The 18,604-nt window shown below is 50.3% G+C and overlaps 1 protein-coding gene across 1 annotated transcript in view; it reads right to left on the bottom strand.

The window, feature by feature from the left end:
- The window catches only part of LOC147097270 (annexin A2-like), a 59,363-nt gene that overhangs the window by 6,955 nt on the left and 33,804 nt on the right, over window positions 1-18,604 (bottom strand). The window contains exons 6-8 of the mRNA XM_085972088.1: window positions 16,173-16,263; window positions 3,484-3,563; window positions 2,228-2,287 (exon numbers count right to left, since the gene is read on the bottom strand). Of these exons, the coding sequence (XP_085828214.1) occupies window positions 2,228-2,287; window positions 3,484-3,563; window positions 16,173-16,263 (231 nt within the window). The remainder of the gene's footprint in view (window positions 1-2,227; window positions 2,288-3,483; window positions 3,564-16,172; window positions 16,264-18,604) is intronic.

The following is an 18,604-nucleotide window of genomic DNA, read 5'->3' as shown; positions in this document are numbered from 1 at the left end:
ACTCCAGCCCCAGGCCTGTGTACTAACTCCAGCCCCAGGCCTGTGCACTAACTCCAGTCCCAGGCCTGTGCACTAACTCCAGTCCCAGGCCTGTGCACTAACTCCAGCCCCAGGCCTGTGTACTAACTCCAGCCTCAGGCCTGTGCACTAACTCCAGTCCCAGGCCTGTGCACTAACTCCAGCCCTAGGCTTGTGTACTAACTCCAGTCCCAGGCCTGTGCACTAACTCCAGCCCCAGGCCTGTGCACTAACTCCAGCCCCAGGCCTGTGCACTAACTCCAGTCCCAGGCCTGTGCACTAACTTCAGTCCCAGGCCTGTGCACTAACTCCAGCCCCAGGCCTGTGTATTAACTCCAGCCCCAGGCCTCTGTATTAACTCCAGCCCCAGGCCTGTGCTCTAACTCCAGCCCCAGGCCTGTGCACTAACTCCAGCCCCAGGCCTGTGCACTAACTCCAGCCCCAGGCCTGTGCACTAACTCCAGTCCCAGGCCTGTGCACTAACTCCAGACCCAGGCCTGTGTATTAACTCCAGCCCCAGGCCTGTGTATTAACTCCAGCCCCAGGCCTGTGCACTAACTCCAGTCCCAGGCCTGTGCACTAACTCCAGTCGCAGGCCTGTGCACTAACTCCAGCTCCAGGCCTGTGCACTAGCTCCAGCCCTCGGCCTGTGCACTAACTCCAGCCCCAGACCTGTGCACTAACTCCAGCTCCAGGCCTGTGCACTAACTCCAGTCCCAGGCCTGTGCACTAACTCCAGCTCCAGGCCTGTGAACTAACTCCAGCCCTAGGCCTGTGCACTAACTCCAGCAGCAGGCCTGTGCACTAACTCCTGCCCCAGGCCTGTGCACTAACTCCAGCCCCAGGCCTGTGCACTAACTCCAGCCCTAGGCCTGTGCACTAACTGCAGTCCCAGGCCTGTGCACCAACTCCAGCCCTAGGCTTGTCTACTAACTCCAGTCCCAGGCCTGTGCACTAACTCCAGCCCTAGGATTGTGTACTAACTCCAGCCCCAGGCCTGTGCACTAACTCCAGCTCCAGGCCTGTGCACTAACTCCAGCCCCAGGCCTGTGCACTAACTCCAGCTCAAGGCCTCTGCACTAACTCCAGCCCCAGGCCTGTGCACTAACTCCAGCCACAGGCCTGTGAACTAACTCCAGCCCCAGGCCTGTGCAATAACCTCATTTCAGGCCTGTGCACTAACTCCAGCCCCAGGCCTGTGAACTAACTCCAGCCCCAGGCCTGTGCACTAACTCCAGCTCCAGGCCTGTGCAATAACCTCATTCCAGGCCTGTGCACTAACTCCATCCCCAGGCCTGTGCACTAACTCCAGCCCCAGGCCTGTGCACTAACTCTAGCCCCAGGCCTGTGCACTAACTCCAGCCCCAGGCCTGTGCACTAACTCCAGCCCCAGGCCTGTGCACTAACTCCAGCCCCAGGCCTGTGAACTAACTCCAGCCCCAGGCCTGTGCACTAACTCCAGCTCCAGGCCTGTGCAATAACCTCATTCCAGGCCTGTGCACTAACTCCATCCCCAGGCCTGTGCACTAACTCCAGCCCCAGGCCTGTGCACTAACTCTAGCCCAAGGCCTGTGCACTAACTCCAGCCCCAGGCCTGTGCACTAACTCCAGCCCCAGGCCTGTGCACTAACTCCAGCCCCAGGCCTGTGCACTAACTCCAGCCCCAGGCCTGTGCACTAACTCCAGCCCCAGGCCTGTGCACTAACTCCAGCCCCAGGCCTGTGCACTAACTCCAGCCCCAGGCCTGTGCACTAACTCCAGCCCCAGGCCTGTGCACTAACTCCAGCTCCAGGCCTGTGCACTAACTCCAGCCCCAGGCCTGTGCACTAACTCCAGCCCCAGGCCTGTGCACTCAATATGAGAGCTGATCATTGAACATCTGACAATAACTCCACAGGAGCGTTAAAGCGAGCACCACAACTCACCAATGGATGTGTGAGCACTTTGTTGTGAGCGCAGCATGGACACATCACCCCCGCCCCCATCAGTCAGGGTCCCAACAGGAGGAGGTGGGCCTGCTGCAATCTGGTGGCAATGGGCATTAACCCCCCCCTAACACTGGGCTCAGTTGCCCAAAACCAACCGAAGCCCCGGCCAAGTCAGCCCAACCCAGAATGTCATTCCTTGTTGATTTAATGATGGTCACAGTGAGTGTGAGACGGGGGTTCCATGTAGTCCCCTTCCACCCAGCACCATTGAAAGTACCTACCCGCGCATCTGTGTCGATCAGCTCCATGTCTTCCACGTTGCTAGGTTCCGATCGACTGCCCTGCACACAGAGAAAGACCACTTGCAAAGTTATTCATTTCGGGGCACAATCAATGTCAAGTGCATGTTAACGGGCACAGTCGGCAGAATCCAGATACTCCTGTAAAGCCTTGGTCAGTACTACAGCCCAGTGATTCTCATGGCTTCCTCCTGAGCTATTTGCAATTATTGCTCCTTCTCCCTGGGTTTGCTTTGGATATGTTGCCCTTTCTGCCCTTTCATGGCTCACTGTTTCCTCTTTCACACAGTTAAGTTGCTTAATTTCGGTGCCTTTTTTTTTACTGTTTCTTTCTGTCTCTCCCTGTGTTTTGTTTGGGTTCTTGCAGTCTTTAATTCTCCGAGATCTTCAACCATTCCCTGTGGTGTGTTCCTCGCCCTTTATTCCACACCTCCTGTTAGAGTCTGTCAAGGAAGACAGCATTGGAAGAATTCAGTGTGACTGAGGAGGGGGGAGTACAAGGCTGGGCGTGTGTCCAAGGGATCTACACCCACCTTGGACCTCAGATAGACTCGCTCCCTCCCCACACAGTCACACAGATGGCTAATTCCAACTTCACATTGCTCCACTACTGATCAGCGAGCTCAGTGCAATCTGTCAGTAATCTCAGTTATAATCGAATCTCTGGGTCAACATATTGACGTGGATTATACGATTACAGTCCTGGCAATGCTCAGGGATTACAGAGCCTGTGTTTGATCGCATGACTCACTAAAGACCTGCACTGGCTGAGAGTTAAGCGTACAAGTTATTTAACTGAAGTTGTCAGGGCTTTAGAATCAGGGAATGAAATGTTCAAAGAGTGGGCTTCCAGTTTGTTTTAGCAGTTGACTTATTCTAATTGAAACTTGTCAGAGAATGAGGTGGGGTTGGAACTCTCGCCATGTCAGGTCTGGTTGAGCTCTGGCGGCGCAGGGCTGCGCGTTAACCCAGCGCTAAGGCCGTCCTTTGGGATACCGTATCCGCAGTGGATTCCCGGCCTCCCGCCCTGACCTCAGGGAGATCGGGGTAGATCCTGGAGACACGGCGGGAATCACAGGTCCCCCGGCAGACACGGGACGCAATCACCCTGGGATTGCTCGCATCACAATCCCAGCGTTGCCCAGCTGTCAGTGCGGACCTCCTCACCGGCACAGCCAGAGGCCGGGAAAGCTGCGATGTAAACGCAAGTCATATTTAAGATATAATTAGGAACATACCTTTACTAAAGCACAAAGAAGTTTGCGGAAATCTCCAGAAGTATCTCCTTCGATATCCTTCTTCATTTCTTTCTTGTAAACTGTAAAGGTGAAGGTTATAAAGTCACTGTTAATGCTGCTTCCATTCTGTGTTTGAATACTGGCTGGAATATTCCTCCCATTATAATCAACACCTCTATCACCCCTAGCGAGGACTGTGGCTAACATTATAGACCTGTTTATATAATATTCCTGTGTCCGCTTGGCCCATTTAATCAGGGTAATGTCTCCATTAATAGAGCAGAACAATGTGCTTGTCACCGCACTCGAACGCCACAGTCTGTGTCTGCCTCTGAATCTCTCTGCAATATATGGGGGTGGAAGTGATGCTTCAGTTATACAGAGCTCTAGTTAGACCCCATCTAGACACTGTGTTCAGTCCTGGGCCCCGCCCCTCAGGAAGGGTCCATTGGCCTGGGAGGGGGGGCAGCGCAGATTCACCAGAATGATACCGGGGCTAAAAGGGTTAAATTACGAGGACAGGTTGCCCAGACTGGGCTTGTATTCCCTCGAGTTTAGAAGATTTAGGGGTGATCTGATCGAGGTGTTTAAAGGAGTTGATAGGGTAGATAGAGAAACTATTTCCTCTGGTGGGGGGAGTCCAGAACAAGGGGGCATTACCTTAAAATTAGAGCCAGGTCGTTCAGGGGGTGATGTCAGGAAGCACCTCTTCACACAAAGGGCAGTGGAAATCTGGAACTCTCGTCCCCAAAAAGATGTTGGGGCTGGGGGTCAAGTGAAAATTTCAAAACTCAGATTGATCGATTTTTTGTTAGGTAAGGGTATTAAAGGTTATGGAACTAAAGTGGGAAGATGGAGTTACGGTACAGATCAGCCGTGATCTAAATGAATGGCCTCCTGAATAAGAAGCTTGTCTTAAACCTTTTGTGAGTTTGTGATTAAAACAGCAACAACCTTCCGAGGCATTTCATAGAAGCGAAATCAGACAATTGACGCAGAGAGGTGACCAAAGGCTTGGTCAAAGAGGTGGGTCTTACAAGGTGTATCTTACAGGGAAGACGGGTGGTCATCCAGGAGAGTGTTGGACCAGTCGAGTCTCGAGGTAGCACAGGCATGGGTGAGGGTTTCAGCAGCAGATGAGCTGAGGCGGGGCGGAGACGGGCGATGTTACCGAGGTGGAAGTGGGCGGTCTTGGTGATGGAGCGGATACAACAACAACAACTTGTATTTATATAGCGCCTTTAATGTAGTAAAATGTCCCAAGGTGCTGCACAGAAGTATTTTAAGACAAAAAAAATTGACACCGAGCCACATAAAGATAAATTAGGGCAGGTGACCAAAAGCTTGGTCAAAGAGGTCGGTTTTAAGGAACGTCTTAAAGGAGGAAAGAGAGGTAGAGAGGCGGAGAGGTTTAGGCAGGGAATTCCAGAGCTTAGGGCCGAGGTAACAGAAGGCACGGCCACTGATGGTGGAGCGATTATAATCAGGGGTGCTCAAGAGGGCAGAATTAGAGGAGCGCAGATATCTCGGGGGGTTGTGGGGCTGGAGGAGATTACAGAGACAGGGAGGGGCGAGGCCATGGAGGGATTTGAAAACAAGGATGAGAATTTTGAAATCGAGGCGCTGCTTAACCGGGAGCCAGTGTAGGTCAGCGAGCACAGGGGTGATGGGCGAACAAGACTTGGTGCGAGTTAGAACACGGGCAGCCGAGTTTTGGATGACCTCAAGTTTACGTAGGGTGGAATGTGGGAGGCCAGCCAGGAGTGCGTTGGAATAGTCAAGTCTAGAGGTAACAAAGGGATGGATGAGGGTTTCAGCAGCGGAGGAGCTGAGGCGGGGCGGAGACGGGCGATGTTACGGAGGTGGAAGTAGGCGGTCTTAGTTATGCTGTGGATATGTGGTCGGAAGCTCATTTCAGGGTCAAATATGACACCAAGGTTGCGAACAGTGTGGTTCAGCCTCAGACAGATGTCAGGGAGAGGGATGGAGTCGGTTGCTAGGGAACGGAGTTTGTGGCGGGGACCGAAGATTCGGTCTTCCCAATATTTAGTTGGAGAAGATTTTAGCTCACCAGAACTGTATGTCGGTCAAGCAGTCTGACAATTTAGAGACCGTGGAGGGGTCGAGAGAAGTGGTGGTGAGGTAGAGCTGGGTGTCGTCAGCGTACATGTGGAAACTGATGCTGTTTTTTCGGGGATGTCACCGAGGGGCAACATGTAGATGAGAAATAGGAGGGGGGCCAAGGATAGATCCTTGGGGGAACACCAGAGGTAACGATGCGGGAGCGGGAAGAGAAGCCATTGCCAGTGATTCTCTGGCAACAACTGAATAGGTAAGAATGAACCAGGCGAGTGCGGTCCCACCCAGCTGGATGACGGTGGAGAGACGTTGGAAGAGGATGGAGTGGTCAACCGTGTCAAAGGCTGCAGACGGATTGAGAAGGATGAGGAGGGATAGTTTATCACGGTCACAGTCACACAGGATGTCATTCGTGACTTTAATGAGGGCCTGGAACAATTTACAGATAACCGTCGGCACAGGAGAAGATACAAGAAACCGTCTGCAGAACCTTTCCTGCTAATTCCTGAAGCAGACTGGAGTGTGGCAGGCCACACCCAGCCCCTGTCCGGTGAGACGGCCAATCAGTTCAAGCCTGTGGCTGTGGGGATTGATCTTCAACTAATGTGAAAAAACAGATCTCAATGACATCCTGTAAAATGCTCCGATTTTAATGACCAGAGGCTGCTGATTGGAATCAACGTACAGGTGTAACAGCTGTGCGTCCAGCCCCAAACCCAAGTTGACGTTAATCTATGCAAGTTTTGTGCTGGATTTTTGAAGCAGCTTTTATTGGGATTTGACCCAACTTTTAAACCTGGGCCGGCGTTGGTCAGTGTTGACGAGCAGACGAATGTGGGATTTTAAAGCTGGGCCGGCGTTGGTCAGTGTTGACGAGCGGACGAATGCGGGATTTTAAAGCTGGGCCGGCGTTGGTCAGTGTTGACGAGCGGACGAATGTGGGATTTTAAAGCTGGGCCGGCGTTGGTCAGTGTTGACGAGCGGACGAATGTGGGATTTTAAAGCTGGGCCGACGTTGGTCAGTGTTGACGAGCAGACGAATGCGGGATTTTAAAGCTGGGCCGACGTTGGTCAGTGTTGACGAGCAGACGAATGCGGGATTTTAAACCTGGGCCGGCGTTGGTCAGTGTTGACAAGCGGACGAATGCGGGATTTTAAAGCTGGGCCGATGTTGGTCAGTGTTGGCGAGCGGACGAATGTGGGATTTTAAAGCTGGGCCGGCGTTGGTCAGTGTTGACGAGCGGACGAATGTGGGATTTTAAACCTGGGCCGGCGTTGGTCAGTGTTGACGAGCGGACGAATGTGGGATTTTAAAGCTGGGCCAGCGTTGGTCAGTGTTGACGAGCAGACGAATGCGGGATTTTAAAGCTGGGCCGACGTTGGTCGGTGTTGACGAGCGGACGAATGCGGGATTTTAAAGCTGGGCCGGCGTTGGTCAGTGTTGATGAGCAGACGAATGCGGGATTTTAAAGCTGGGCCGGCGTTGGTCAGTGTTGACGAGCAGACGAATGTGGGATTTTAAAGCTGGGCCGACGTTGGTCAGTGTTGACGAGCGGATGAATGCGGGATTTTAAAGCTGGGCCGGCATTGGTCAGTGTTGACGAGCAGACGAATGTGGGATTTTAAACCAGGGCCGACGTTGGTCGGTGTTGACGAGCGGACGAATGCGGGATTTTAAAGCTGGGCCGGCGTTGGTCAGTGTTGACGAGCAGACGAATGTGGGATTTTAAACCTGGGCCGGCGTTGGTCAGTGTTGACGAGCGGACGAATGTGGGATTTTAAAGCTGGGCCGACGTTGGTCAGTGTTGACGAGCGGACGAATGCGGGATTTTAAAGCTGGGCCGGCGTTGGTCAGTGTTGACGAGCGGACGAATGTGGGATTTTAAAGCTGGGCCGACGTTGGTCAGTGTTGACGAGCGGACGAATGTGGGATTTTAAAGCTGGGCCGACGTTGGTCAGTGTTGACGAGCGGACGAATGCGGTATTTCTGCAACGGTTCCATTGCTCATTTTGCTTCCACCTGATGGAACTTCTAGAACAGATTTTACTTCCCATTTTACAGCAGCAGAATCCGGTTTACAGCAGCTCCAGCAATCCTCGCCTTATCACAGAACAGTACAGCACACAAAGAGGCCGTTCGGCCCATCGAGTCTGCGCCGGCTCTTTCGAAGAGCAATCCAGTCAGTCCCACTCCCCCGCTCTTTCCCCAGATCCCTGCAATTTTTTCTCCTTCAAGTATTTATCCAATTCCCTTTTGAAGACGACTATTGAATCTGTCTCCACCGCCCTATCAGGCAGCGCGTTCCAAATCCTAACCACTCGCTGCGTAAATGTTTTTCCTCCTGCCGCCTCTGGTTCTTTTGCCAATCACCTTAAGTCTGTGTCCTCTGGTTAACGACCCTTAAGACATTGGAAACAGTTTCTCCTTATTTACTCTATCCAAACCATTTATGATTTTGAACACCTCTGTCAAATCTCCTCTCAACCTTCTCTGCTCTAAGGAGAACAACCCCAGCTTCTCCAGTCTCTCCACAGAACTTTTAAATTCATGCATGGGATGTAGGCGTTGTTAGATCCGTGTATCTTAATGTTGTGTCCTTCAATAATCAGACAAAAGACTGCAGGGAACGATCAACAGGTGTTCACTGAATGGGGGTTCAAACTGCAACTGACTGCAGATCACTACTCAGGGTTTATAGACAGGTGTGGTCACTGCCGGTACTACAGTATACAGGAGCTGTAAAAAGTAGTTCTCCCCTTAAAGGTACATACATTACAATTCCTCCCCTTTTAGATTAACAGTACCATAACACTCATTTAACAATTAAATATCAACTAATTACAATTAACACTTTTAACATGCAACATTAACTGAAAATAGTCTATTTATAAATTCAGTCTTTGGGGAGGCTTCCTGATCCTTTCTGGATAGCGCCTTTCCCGAGTGTCTCGCTCTTGGTGCGGAGGCGATTCTGGCCCACTGTCGTCGGTTGGTTCATCAGCTTCTGATGCTACTGTTTCTGGGGTAGATGCTACCTGTACGTCATGTTCATCACCAGGTACGTATGGCCGAGGCATGGGGTTGACTTGTTCCTGTGACTCTAGGATCTGGTCAGCATGGTGTCTCACGATGCTCTCCCCAACATCCACTGTGTACATTAGTGGGCCCTGCCGTGCGCATATCGTTCCTGGCTGCCATTTTTCTGTTCGGTAGTCGCGGGCCAAGACTGGTTGCCCTACATTGAAGCTCCTTGTTGGCTTCTCATGGATGTGCTGGAATTGCTTACTCTCAACATCTCTTCGTACATTTGGTCTGAGCAAATCCAGGCGAGATCTTAACCTTCGGTTAAAGAACATCATGGCTGGGGCCTGGTTGGTGACTGCATGTGTCGCATTCCGGTAGGCGAACAGGAAATTGTCCACCTTGTGCTGCAGCGGAATGTTGTCATTGTACATAGCCTTTATTGCCTTCTTAAAGGTTTGTATGAACCTCTCAGCCAATCTATTTGTGGCTGGATGATACGGGGAGGATGTGTAATGCCTTACCCCATTCCTTTTCATAAATCTTCAAAACTCTTCGGACACAAACTGTGGTCCGTTATCAGAGCAAATCTGCTCTGGCAAGCCATTCCTGGCAAAAATGGTCCGTAGGACTGCAATAGTTTTCTCCGTGGTGGTGGAGGACATTTTGATCACCTCAGGCCATTTCGAGTGTGCATCCACGGCTATTAAAAACAGTGAGTCCATGAATGGGCCAGCAAATTCAATATGCACCCGTTGCCATGGAGATGAGGGCCACTCCCATGGGTGTAGAGGGGCATGTGGTGGTGCATTTTGGGCCTTCTGGCATCCTGAGCAGCTCTTTGTCAGGTCCTCGATTTGCTGATCGATCCCCGGCCACCACACATAAGCCCTAGCAAGGCTTTTCATTTTCACCCCTCCCAGATGACCTTCGTGAAGCTCATTGAGCACTCTCTCACTTAACTTGGGTGGAATTACCACTCGGGGTCCACACATCAAGGTCCCCTGGCATACTGACAGCTGTTCTCTTCTGGATGAGAATGCTGGCAACAGTGAGTCGCCATGTGCTGGCCATCCCTTCACCGTCAAATCATATACCCGAGACAGTGTCGGGTCATTTCGGGTCTCCTTCTCTATACCAGCGTTAGTTACTGGCAAGCATTCCATTATAGTCGAATGAAATATTTCGACAGGATCCACTGCTGGTGCTTCCTCCGCAGTAGGCAGTGGCAGGCGTGATAGCCCATCAGCGTTTGCATGCTGTTTCGTGCCCTTATACTCGATTTCATATTGGTGCGCCCCTAGAAAAAGGGACCATCTTTGTAGCCGTTGCGCAGTCATCACCGGAACGCCCTTCTTTGGATTAAAAATGGAGACAAGAGGCTGGTGATCAGTCAGCAAGGTGAACTTCTGCCCGCGCAGATAGTAATTGAACTTTTTCACTCCCCACACTAGGCTGAGGGCCTCCCTGTCAATCTGGGCGTAGTTACGCTCGGCTGAGGTTAGTGATCGTGATCCAAAGGCTATTGGCCTCTCTGAGCCGTCCGAGAATTTGTGCGACAGCACCGCTCCAATGCCGTAGGGTGACGCATCACATGCCAACCGATTTGGTAATGCCGGGTTATAATGGGCCAATACTTCTTTCGATGTGATTAGTGTTTTGCTCTTCTGGAAAGCTCGTCTACATTCGTCACTCCACTTCCATGGCACCCCAGTTTGCAGTAGGGTGTTCAGTGGGTGTAGTATTGTAGACAAATTTGGCAAGAACTTATGGTAGTAGTTTACCAGCCTGAGGAACGACCTCAGTTGTGACACATTTTCTGGTGCTGGAGCCTTGACTACTGCCTCAATTTTCTCTGGGGACTTATGTAACCCCTCTTTATCGATAACGTGGCCACAATACGAGATCTGTTTTCTAAAAAACTCGCATTTGGGGCGGTTAGCTCGGAGCCCATATTCCTGCAACCTAGTGAGCACCTGCTCCAGGTTGGCAAGGTGATCACTGTCATTTTCGCCCGTGACCAGGATATCGTCCAAATAACACTGGGTCCCTGGGATCCCTTGCAGGACTTGTTCCATTGCCCTCTGCCAAATAGCCGGAGCTGATGCTACCCCGAATACCAGCCGGTTGTATTGGTAGAGACCTTTATGGGTGTTGATTGTGAGGTATTTTTTTGATGCTTCTTCTACCTCCATTTGCAGATACGCCTGGGCCAGATCAATCTTAGTGAAGCGTTTCCCTCCAGATAGCGAGGCGAAAATATCTTCAATCCGCGGAAGTGGATATTGTACGGTGGAAAGGACCGGGTTCACTGTTACCTTAAAGTCCCCACAGATGCGAACCTTCCTTGGTTCCCCAGGCGTGCTGCTCAACGACTTTTTCATCACAGGGACGATGGATGTAGCCCACTCGCTCCAGTCTACCTTGGACAGTACACCTGAACGTTCCAGACTCTCCAGCTCTGCTTCGACGGCTGGGCGGATCGCATAAGGTACCGGTGCGGCCTTAAAAAATTTTGGGCTTGCGTTTTCTTCAATTTTAATCATCGCTGTCATGCCTTTTAGGGTTCCGAGTCCTTGCTGGAACACTTCTTTCGCGTCAGTTAGGATCTTTGACAGTCGCCCAGGTGTGACGTCGTCATCCTTTTTGTCAGCCACAGTCAGTGCCTGTATGGAATGCCAATCTAGCTGTATCTTCCGGATCCATTCACCTCCTAGTAGTGGTGGTCCTCCATCTGGCAATACATATAGGTCCATTTTTGGTGTTTCCTTGCCGTTATATATAACGTTCACCCTTATTTTTCCTTTGGGGTAGACTTTTTGCCCCGTGTATGTCTTCAAGACAATCTTTGTATCTCTCAAGGGTATATGTGAGAATAGCCGCTTGTAGTCCCTTCGGTTTATGACTGTTAGGGCTGATCCTGTGTCCAATTCCATTTTCACTTGGACTCCTGCTATCTTGAGCGTGACCCAGATAGTTTGGTGATCCTCCGTTTTGATCACATTATGTAGTTCCAGACAACCCAGCTCCTTGCTTCCGGAGTCTGTATCACTCTTCTGCTCGTCTGAACTACTCTCCGTCACCTTATGTACCTCTTGTACTTCTCCTGTGAAGATTTCTTGCTGCTGGTTTTCTTTCCCGACCTGCAGACTCTTGCTATGTGTCCTACTTTTCCACACTGTCTGCACACTTTGTCCTTGAACCAGCAATCATTATGGTCGTGTGTTGTTCTGCCGCAGCGATAGCACTTCACTGTTCCGTATGACATTTCATTTGTGCCATATTCTTGCGGTCTCTGTTGTATCTCTGCAGCGCCCTGTGCTGCTGCTTCATGTGATACTGCAATGCTGAAAGCCTTATCCTTTTCTGATAGAAGCCGTTTCTGGGTTCCTTCACTTTGAAGCCCACACACAAACTTGTCCCTTAAAGTATCTGCTAGTCCCGTTCCAAACTGGCAGTGTTTTGATAGCTTGCGCAGTTCTGTTAAATACTCAGCATTACTTTCATCTTTATGCTGGTTCCTTTTGTGAAACTTAAATCTTTCTGCTATCAGCAGCGGTGTGGGGTTTAAGTGGTCCTGTAGGATTGACACTATGTTTTCAAAATCCTTTTCTACTGGCTTCTCTGGGGTTACTAGGTTTCGTAGTAAGCCATACGTTTTTGCACCCATTGAATTCAACAATACCAGCGCTTTCTTGTCATCTGGCACTTCATTCGCCTTGCAGTATACTTCTATGCGTTCGACATATGTCGTCTAATCTTCGACTTCATTGTCGAACGCTGTGATACTGCCACTCTTCGGCATTTTTGGGTGTGGTTAGACTGGCTTAAAATGGCATCTCCCGCGCTTTCCTTTCTTCCCCGCTGCGGCTTAAAATGGCGTCTCCCGCGCTTTCCTTTCTTTCCCGCTGCGGCTTAAAATGGCGTCTCCCGCGCTGCTGCCAACGCCGCTCTCGGCGGTCCTCGTGGCAAATGGCGACGCCCTGTGGGTTTCGTGCGCTGCTCCTGCGCTGCTGCCAACGCCGCTCTCTGTGGTTCTCGTGGCAATGGCAGCGCCTCGCGTTTTCCTGCGCGCCTCTCTCCGCCGTTGATGCTGCTCGGCCCTTGAACACCGGCCGCGCTCCGCTCTCTCTCGTCTCTCTCCCCCGCTGACGCTGCTCAGCCCTTGAACACCGGCTGCGCTCTGCTCTCTCTCGTCTCTCTCCCCCATTGACGCCGCTCGGTCCTGAACACCGGCTGCGCCCTGTGCGCTCTGCCCTCTCTCTCTCCCCCATCGACGCTGCTCGGCCTTTTTCTGTGCCGCTCGGTCGGCTCTAGCCGCCGCTGTCCGGGAAGGGTCTGCGCAGTACCTGTTGCCAGCCCGTTTCGCTGGACCACCATGACTGGAAAGCCAAGCCTGGTTCTCGACAGCCTCCCCTGCGATGCTCAAATCTCCGCTGGATGACTGGGCGGTTGCCCGTGGTCGACGCCCGTGCTTCTGGACTCGATCTCCTTCCACTGTTCTCCAGGAGCGAATCCCTGGGAGGTGATGCAGAGTTGCAGGTAGGTTCGAATCTACCTCGTCGCCAATGTTAGATCCGTGTATCTTAATGTTGTGTCCTTCAATAATCAGACAAAGACTGCAGGGAACGATCAACAGGTGTTTACTGAATGAGGGTTCAAACTGCAACTGACTGCAGATCACTACTCCGGGTTTATATACAGGTGTGGTCACTGCCGGTACTACAGGATACAGGAGCTGTAAAAAGTAGTTCTCCCCTTAAAGGTACATACATTACAGGCGTCGCTGGCAAAGCTGGCATTTATTGCCCATCCCTAATTGCCCCTTGACAACTGAGTGGCTTGCTGGGCCACTTCAGAGGCCAGTTAAGAGTCAACCACATTGCTGTGGGTTTGGAGTCACGTATAGGCCAGACCGGGTAAGGAAGGCAGATTTCCTTCCCTAAAGGACTTTAGTGAACCAGATGGGTTTTTACAACAATCCGGTAGTTTCATGGTCACCATTACCGACACAAAGCTGGGTGGACGTGTGTGCTGTGAGGAGGATGTCGTGAAACTCCAGTACGATTTGGACAGGTTGGGTGATTGAGCAGAAACATGGCAAATGCACTATAATGTGGATAAATGTGAGGTTATCCACTTTGGTGGCAAAAACAGGAAGGCAGATTATTATTTGAATGGCAATAGATTGGGAGAAGGGGAAGTGCAAAGAGACCTGGGTGTTCTTGTGCACCAGTCGCTGAAGGTAAGCATGCAGGTGCAGCAGGTGGTTAAGAAGGCAAATGGTATGTTGGCCTTCGTAGCAAGAGGGTTCGAGTACAGGAACAAGGATGTCTTGCTACAGTTGTACAGGGCCTTGGTGAGACCGCACCTTGAGTATTGTGTGCAGTTTTGGTCGCCTTACCTGAGGAAGGATGTTCTTGCCATGGAAGGAGTGCAGCGAAGATTCACCAGGCTGATACCTGGGATGGCAGGAATGACGTACGAGGAGAGATTGTGTCGATTGGGCTTATACTCACTGGAGTTTAGAAGATTGGGATCTCATCGAAACCTATAAGATTCTGTCAGGCCTGGACAGACTAGATGCAGGAAGGATGTTTCTGATGGCTGGGGAGTCCAGAACCAGGGGTCATAGTCTAAGGATAAGGGGTAAGCCATTTAGGACAGAAATGAGGAGGAATTTCTTCACCCAGAGAGTGGTGAACCTGTGGAATTCTCTGCCACAGAAGGCGGTGGAGGCCAGTTCATTAAATATATTCAAGAAAGAGTTGGATATATTTCTTAAGGCTAAAGGGATCAAGGGATATGGGGAGAAGGCAGGGACAGGGTACTGAATTTGGATGATCAGCCATGATCACATTGAATGGCGGAGCAGGCTCGAAGGGCCGAATGGCCTACTCCTGCTCCTATCTTCTATGTTTCTATGTTTCTAGCTTTGTATTATTAGATCATTAGTCCAGGTCTCTGGATTACTAGCCCAGTGACATTACCACTGTGCCACTGTTCCCATATCATTCTGGTAAATCTCTCTGCACTCTCTCCAAAGCCTTCACACCCTTCCGAAAGTATGGTGGCCAGAATTGGACACAATACTCCAGCTGGGGTGAATGCATGCTGCGATAGCCTGGCTGTGGAATGTTTGGGCGAGTTCACACAATAAAAGTGAACTTTAAACACTGTAAGAAACAGGTTGCAAGATTGGATCTGGACATCAAATAGACTTTCCTTCCTTTCGGAGAATTCCCAGCACCCACAGAGCAGGCGGTGGGTCCAGATTCTCACACCGTTCAACATTGTCACAACGCATCAAATCAGGAGGTGACAGGAAGGGCCTTGCTAAAGGTCAAAAGAAGTTCAAAATTATGAGGGGTTTTGATGGGGTAAATAAAGAGAAACTGTTTCTGGGGGCAGGAGGGTCGGTAACCAGAGGACACAGATTGAAGACAATTGGTAAAAGTACCAGAGGGGAGATGAGGAGACTTTTATTTACACAGCGAGTTGTTGTGATCTGGAATGCGCTGCCTGAAAGGGCGGTGGAAGCAGATTCAATAATAACTTTCAAAAGGGAATTGGATAATTACTTGAAGGGAACATTTTTTTTACTAGTGCAGTGGGGAAAGAGTTAAACTGACATCGCTGGCAGTTTCACTGAAGGTGTAAGGAAGACAGGGACTGCAATGAAAGACCACATCCATAAAGATGCGGTCAAAGATAGCTGACCTTTGGAGAGATATAAAACAATTAAATGGAGACTGGATGTCCAGCATTTCAACTGCCTGTAAGAACTTTATTACCTAGGTTACATTCCAAGGTATCTTTTAATTAGCATTCAGCAGTTTGAGTGATTGATTGAAGAGGCAGCTTATACATGTTTACATTAAGATTCGTAACCAATCCATGAAGGTGCATGTGGGCCAAGATCCAATCATGTGGCAGGAATGAATTTAACATGGTGGCCATGCTTATTGTATAATGTATAAAAATGCAGTGTTTTCTGTGACAATTTGGAAAAGTCTGGCTGAGACAGAACAGACTGTCTCCCCACCGGTGCAATAAAGACAACTTGACTATCGATCTGAAACCTTGTGTCGAGTGTTGGTTTAAAATGCTCCACAACACGAGGTTATAGGGAGGGAGCAGGGGAGTGGGGCTAATGGAATCGCTCAACCAAAGAGCCAGCACAAGCACGATGGGCCGAAGGGCCTCCCTCTGTGCTGTGTGAGTCTCTGATACTGTAAATGCTTTAAGGGTGACTAACAGTGGTGCGCGGGGAGCACAGTTACTGATGGAGCGAGAGGGAGAAGAGATAAAGGGTGTAGCGCAGTGGTCTGTGACAGAGATCAGAGCGAGATTAGAACAGCGACACGCTTGAGCCACAGCCACTGTCTGGGGAGAAAGGAATAGGTGGACATGTTGATGGGGTGAGATGAAGAGGGGTGAGAGGAGGCTGGTGTGGAGCATAATCACTGCCATGGACCTGATGGGCCGAACGGCCTGTTGCTGTGCTGTGATTCTATGAATTATTGAAATATCCTCAGTTTTTACAAGTTACCGAGTGTGTGCTTCGAGCAGATCTCTCCTCACTTACCCTCCTGATAAGTTCTGCACAGGTCCTGCATCTGCTTGTTTGTGCGCGAGCACATGATCTCAATCAGAGTGGCTTCATTGGTTCCCAGCCCCTGTCAACAGCAGATTTTAAAGCCCATTTCTTTAATTTGTTGTAAAAATGCACAAATATTCATCACAAGTTCAGCAGCAAAGCTGACTGGGCAGAAATGACAAACTCTTTACAGCTCATAACAGAATTTTAGCACGTGGAAAGGAAGTGCTTCTCCCTGGGAGTCTAATCCATGGGATCGTTCCGTGGCCAGTGTAGCCAATGGTTGCAGTTTGTACAGTTCTGAGTGAACACACAAATCCACCTCACGCAGTCGCAGCTAACAGCCACCAGATGGCACATCGGGCACTGAAACGCTGCCAACTGTGATCACACCAAACACCAGACACCAGACTCACCTCCTGGAGAAACAATCAGCAAGCTAAGCAATTGCCCTGATTATTAAACACTGTGTTGCCGAGCTAGAACAGTCCTTGGGTCAAATCCCTATGCTGAACGAGCAGACAGCAATGGGAAAGCAATCAGTGTGAGTTTGTGTGAGTATGAATCAGTTTGTGTGTTTTTTATTCACAGGATGTGGGAGTCAAACCACATTGCTGTGGGTCTGGAGTCACATATAGGCCAGACCGGGTAAGGACGGCAGATTTCCTTCCCAAAGGACTTTAGTGAACCAGATGGGTTTTTACGACAATCTGGAAGTTCCATGGTCACCATCACTGAAACTAGTAATTATTCCAGATTTATTTAATTAACTGAGTTTAAATTCCCCAGGCGCCGTAGTTTCCGGATCATTAGTTCAGGCCTCTGGATTACTAGTCCAGTAATCTAACCACTTTGCTACCGTACAACATGTGTGTGGGTGTGCATTAGTTTGTGAGAATGTGTGTTGTAGCATGTAAGTGAGCGTGTGTGAGTGTGCACTAGTTGGTGTGTGTGTGTGTGTGCACTCATGTGAGTGTGTGTGTGTGTGTGTGTGCACTAGTGTGAGTATGCACTAGTGTGAGTATGTGTGAGTGTGTGAGTGTGCACTAGTGTGAGTGTGTGTGAGTGTGCATTAGTGTGAGTGTGTGTGAGTGAGTGTGTGAGTGTGCATTAGTGTGAGTGCATGTGAGTGAATGTGTGAGTGTGTGTGTGTATGTACTAGTGTGTGAGTGTGCACTAGTGTGGGAGTGTGCACTAGTGTGTGAGTGTGAGTGCACTAGTGTGAGTGTGCACTAGTGTGAATGTGTGAGTGTACACTAGTGAGTGTGTGTGTGCACTAGTGTGTGTGTGTGTGCACTAGTGTGAGTGTGTATGTGAGTGTGCACTCATGTGAGTGTGTGTTTGTGATTGTGTGTGTAAGTGTGCAATAGTGTGAGTGTGTGTCTGTGTGTGTGCACTAGTGTGTGTGTGTGAGCATGTGTGAGTGTGTGTGTGAGTGTGCACTAGTGTGAGTGTGTGTGTCTGTGTGTGTGCACTAGTGTGAGCGTGTGTGTGAGTGTATGAGTGCGCACTGGTGTGAGTGTGTGTGAGTGTGCACTAATGTGTGTGAGTGTGATTGTGCGAGTCTGCACTAGTGTGAGTGTGTGTGTGCACTAGTGTATGTACACTAGTGTGAAGTGTGTATGCACTAGTGTGAGTGTGTGTGCATTCTAGTGTGAGTGTGTGTGAGTGTGAGTATGCACTGGTGTGAGTGTAAGTGTGCAATAGTGTGTGCACTAGTGTGTGAGTGTGCACTAGTGTGAGTGTGTGTGAGTGTGCACTAGTGTGTGTGTGCACTAGTGTGTGTATGCACTAGTGTGAGTGTGTGTGAGTGAATGTAAGTGAGTGTGGGTGAGTGTGCGCTAGTGTGAGTGCATGTGAGTGTGCACTAGTGTGAGCGTGCACTAGTGTGAGTGTGCACCGGTGTGTCTCTGTGTGTGTGCACTAGTGTGAGTGTGTGTGTGAGTGTGAGTGAATGTGAGTGTGCACTAGTATGAGTGTGAGTGTGCACTAGTGTGTGAGTGTGCACCAGAGTGAGTGTGCATTAGTGTGAGTGTGCACTTGTGTGAGTGTGTGTGAGTGTGCACTAGTGTGAGCATGTGTGAGTGTGCACTAGTGTGAGTGTGCACTAGTATGAGTGTGAGTGTGCACTAGTGTGAGTGTGTGTGAGTGTGCACTAGTGTGAGTGTTTGGGAGTGTGAGGCTTCAGATAGTGCTAGTCTGAATTACCCCATGATCCACAGTCGTCTGCCCTGATTGTGATAATGAGCTCGGAGGCCTCGCCCTCTGGGAGCGATGGGACCTCTGTCGGCAGAGCGACAATACTGGGATTTCACCTCCTTGCTGTTACAGTCAGCTGTTCCAGGACCGGGAGGCAGTGATTCGTGGACTGGTGACGACCCTCAACGGGGAGTGTATAAAAGTTCCAAATTGTCAATTGG

Source organism: Somniosus microcephalus, chromosome 32 (assembly GCF_052327205.1).
Source record: "Somniosus microcephalus isolate GS21.2 chromosome 32, FLI_Smic_1.0, whole genome shotgun sequence".
NCBI lineage: Eukaryota > Metazoa > Chordata > Chondrichthyes > Squaliformes > Somniosidae > Somniosus > Somniosus microcephalus.
Note: the sequence above shows the minus strand (reverse complement) of the source record. Positions and strands in the feature narration are given on the sequence as shown.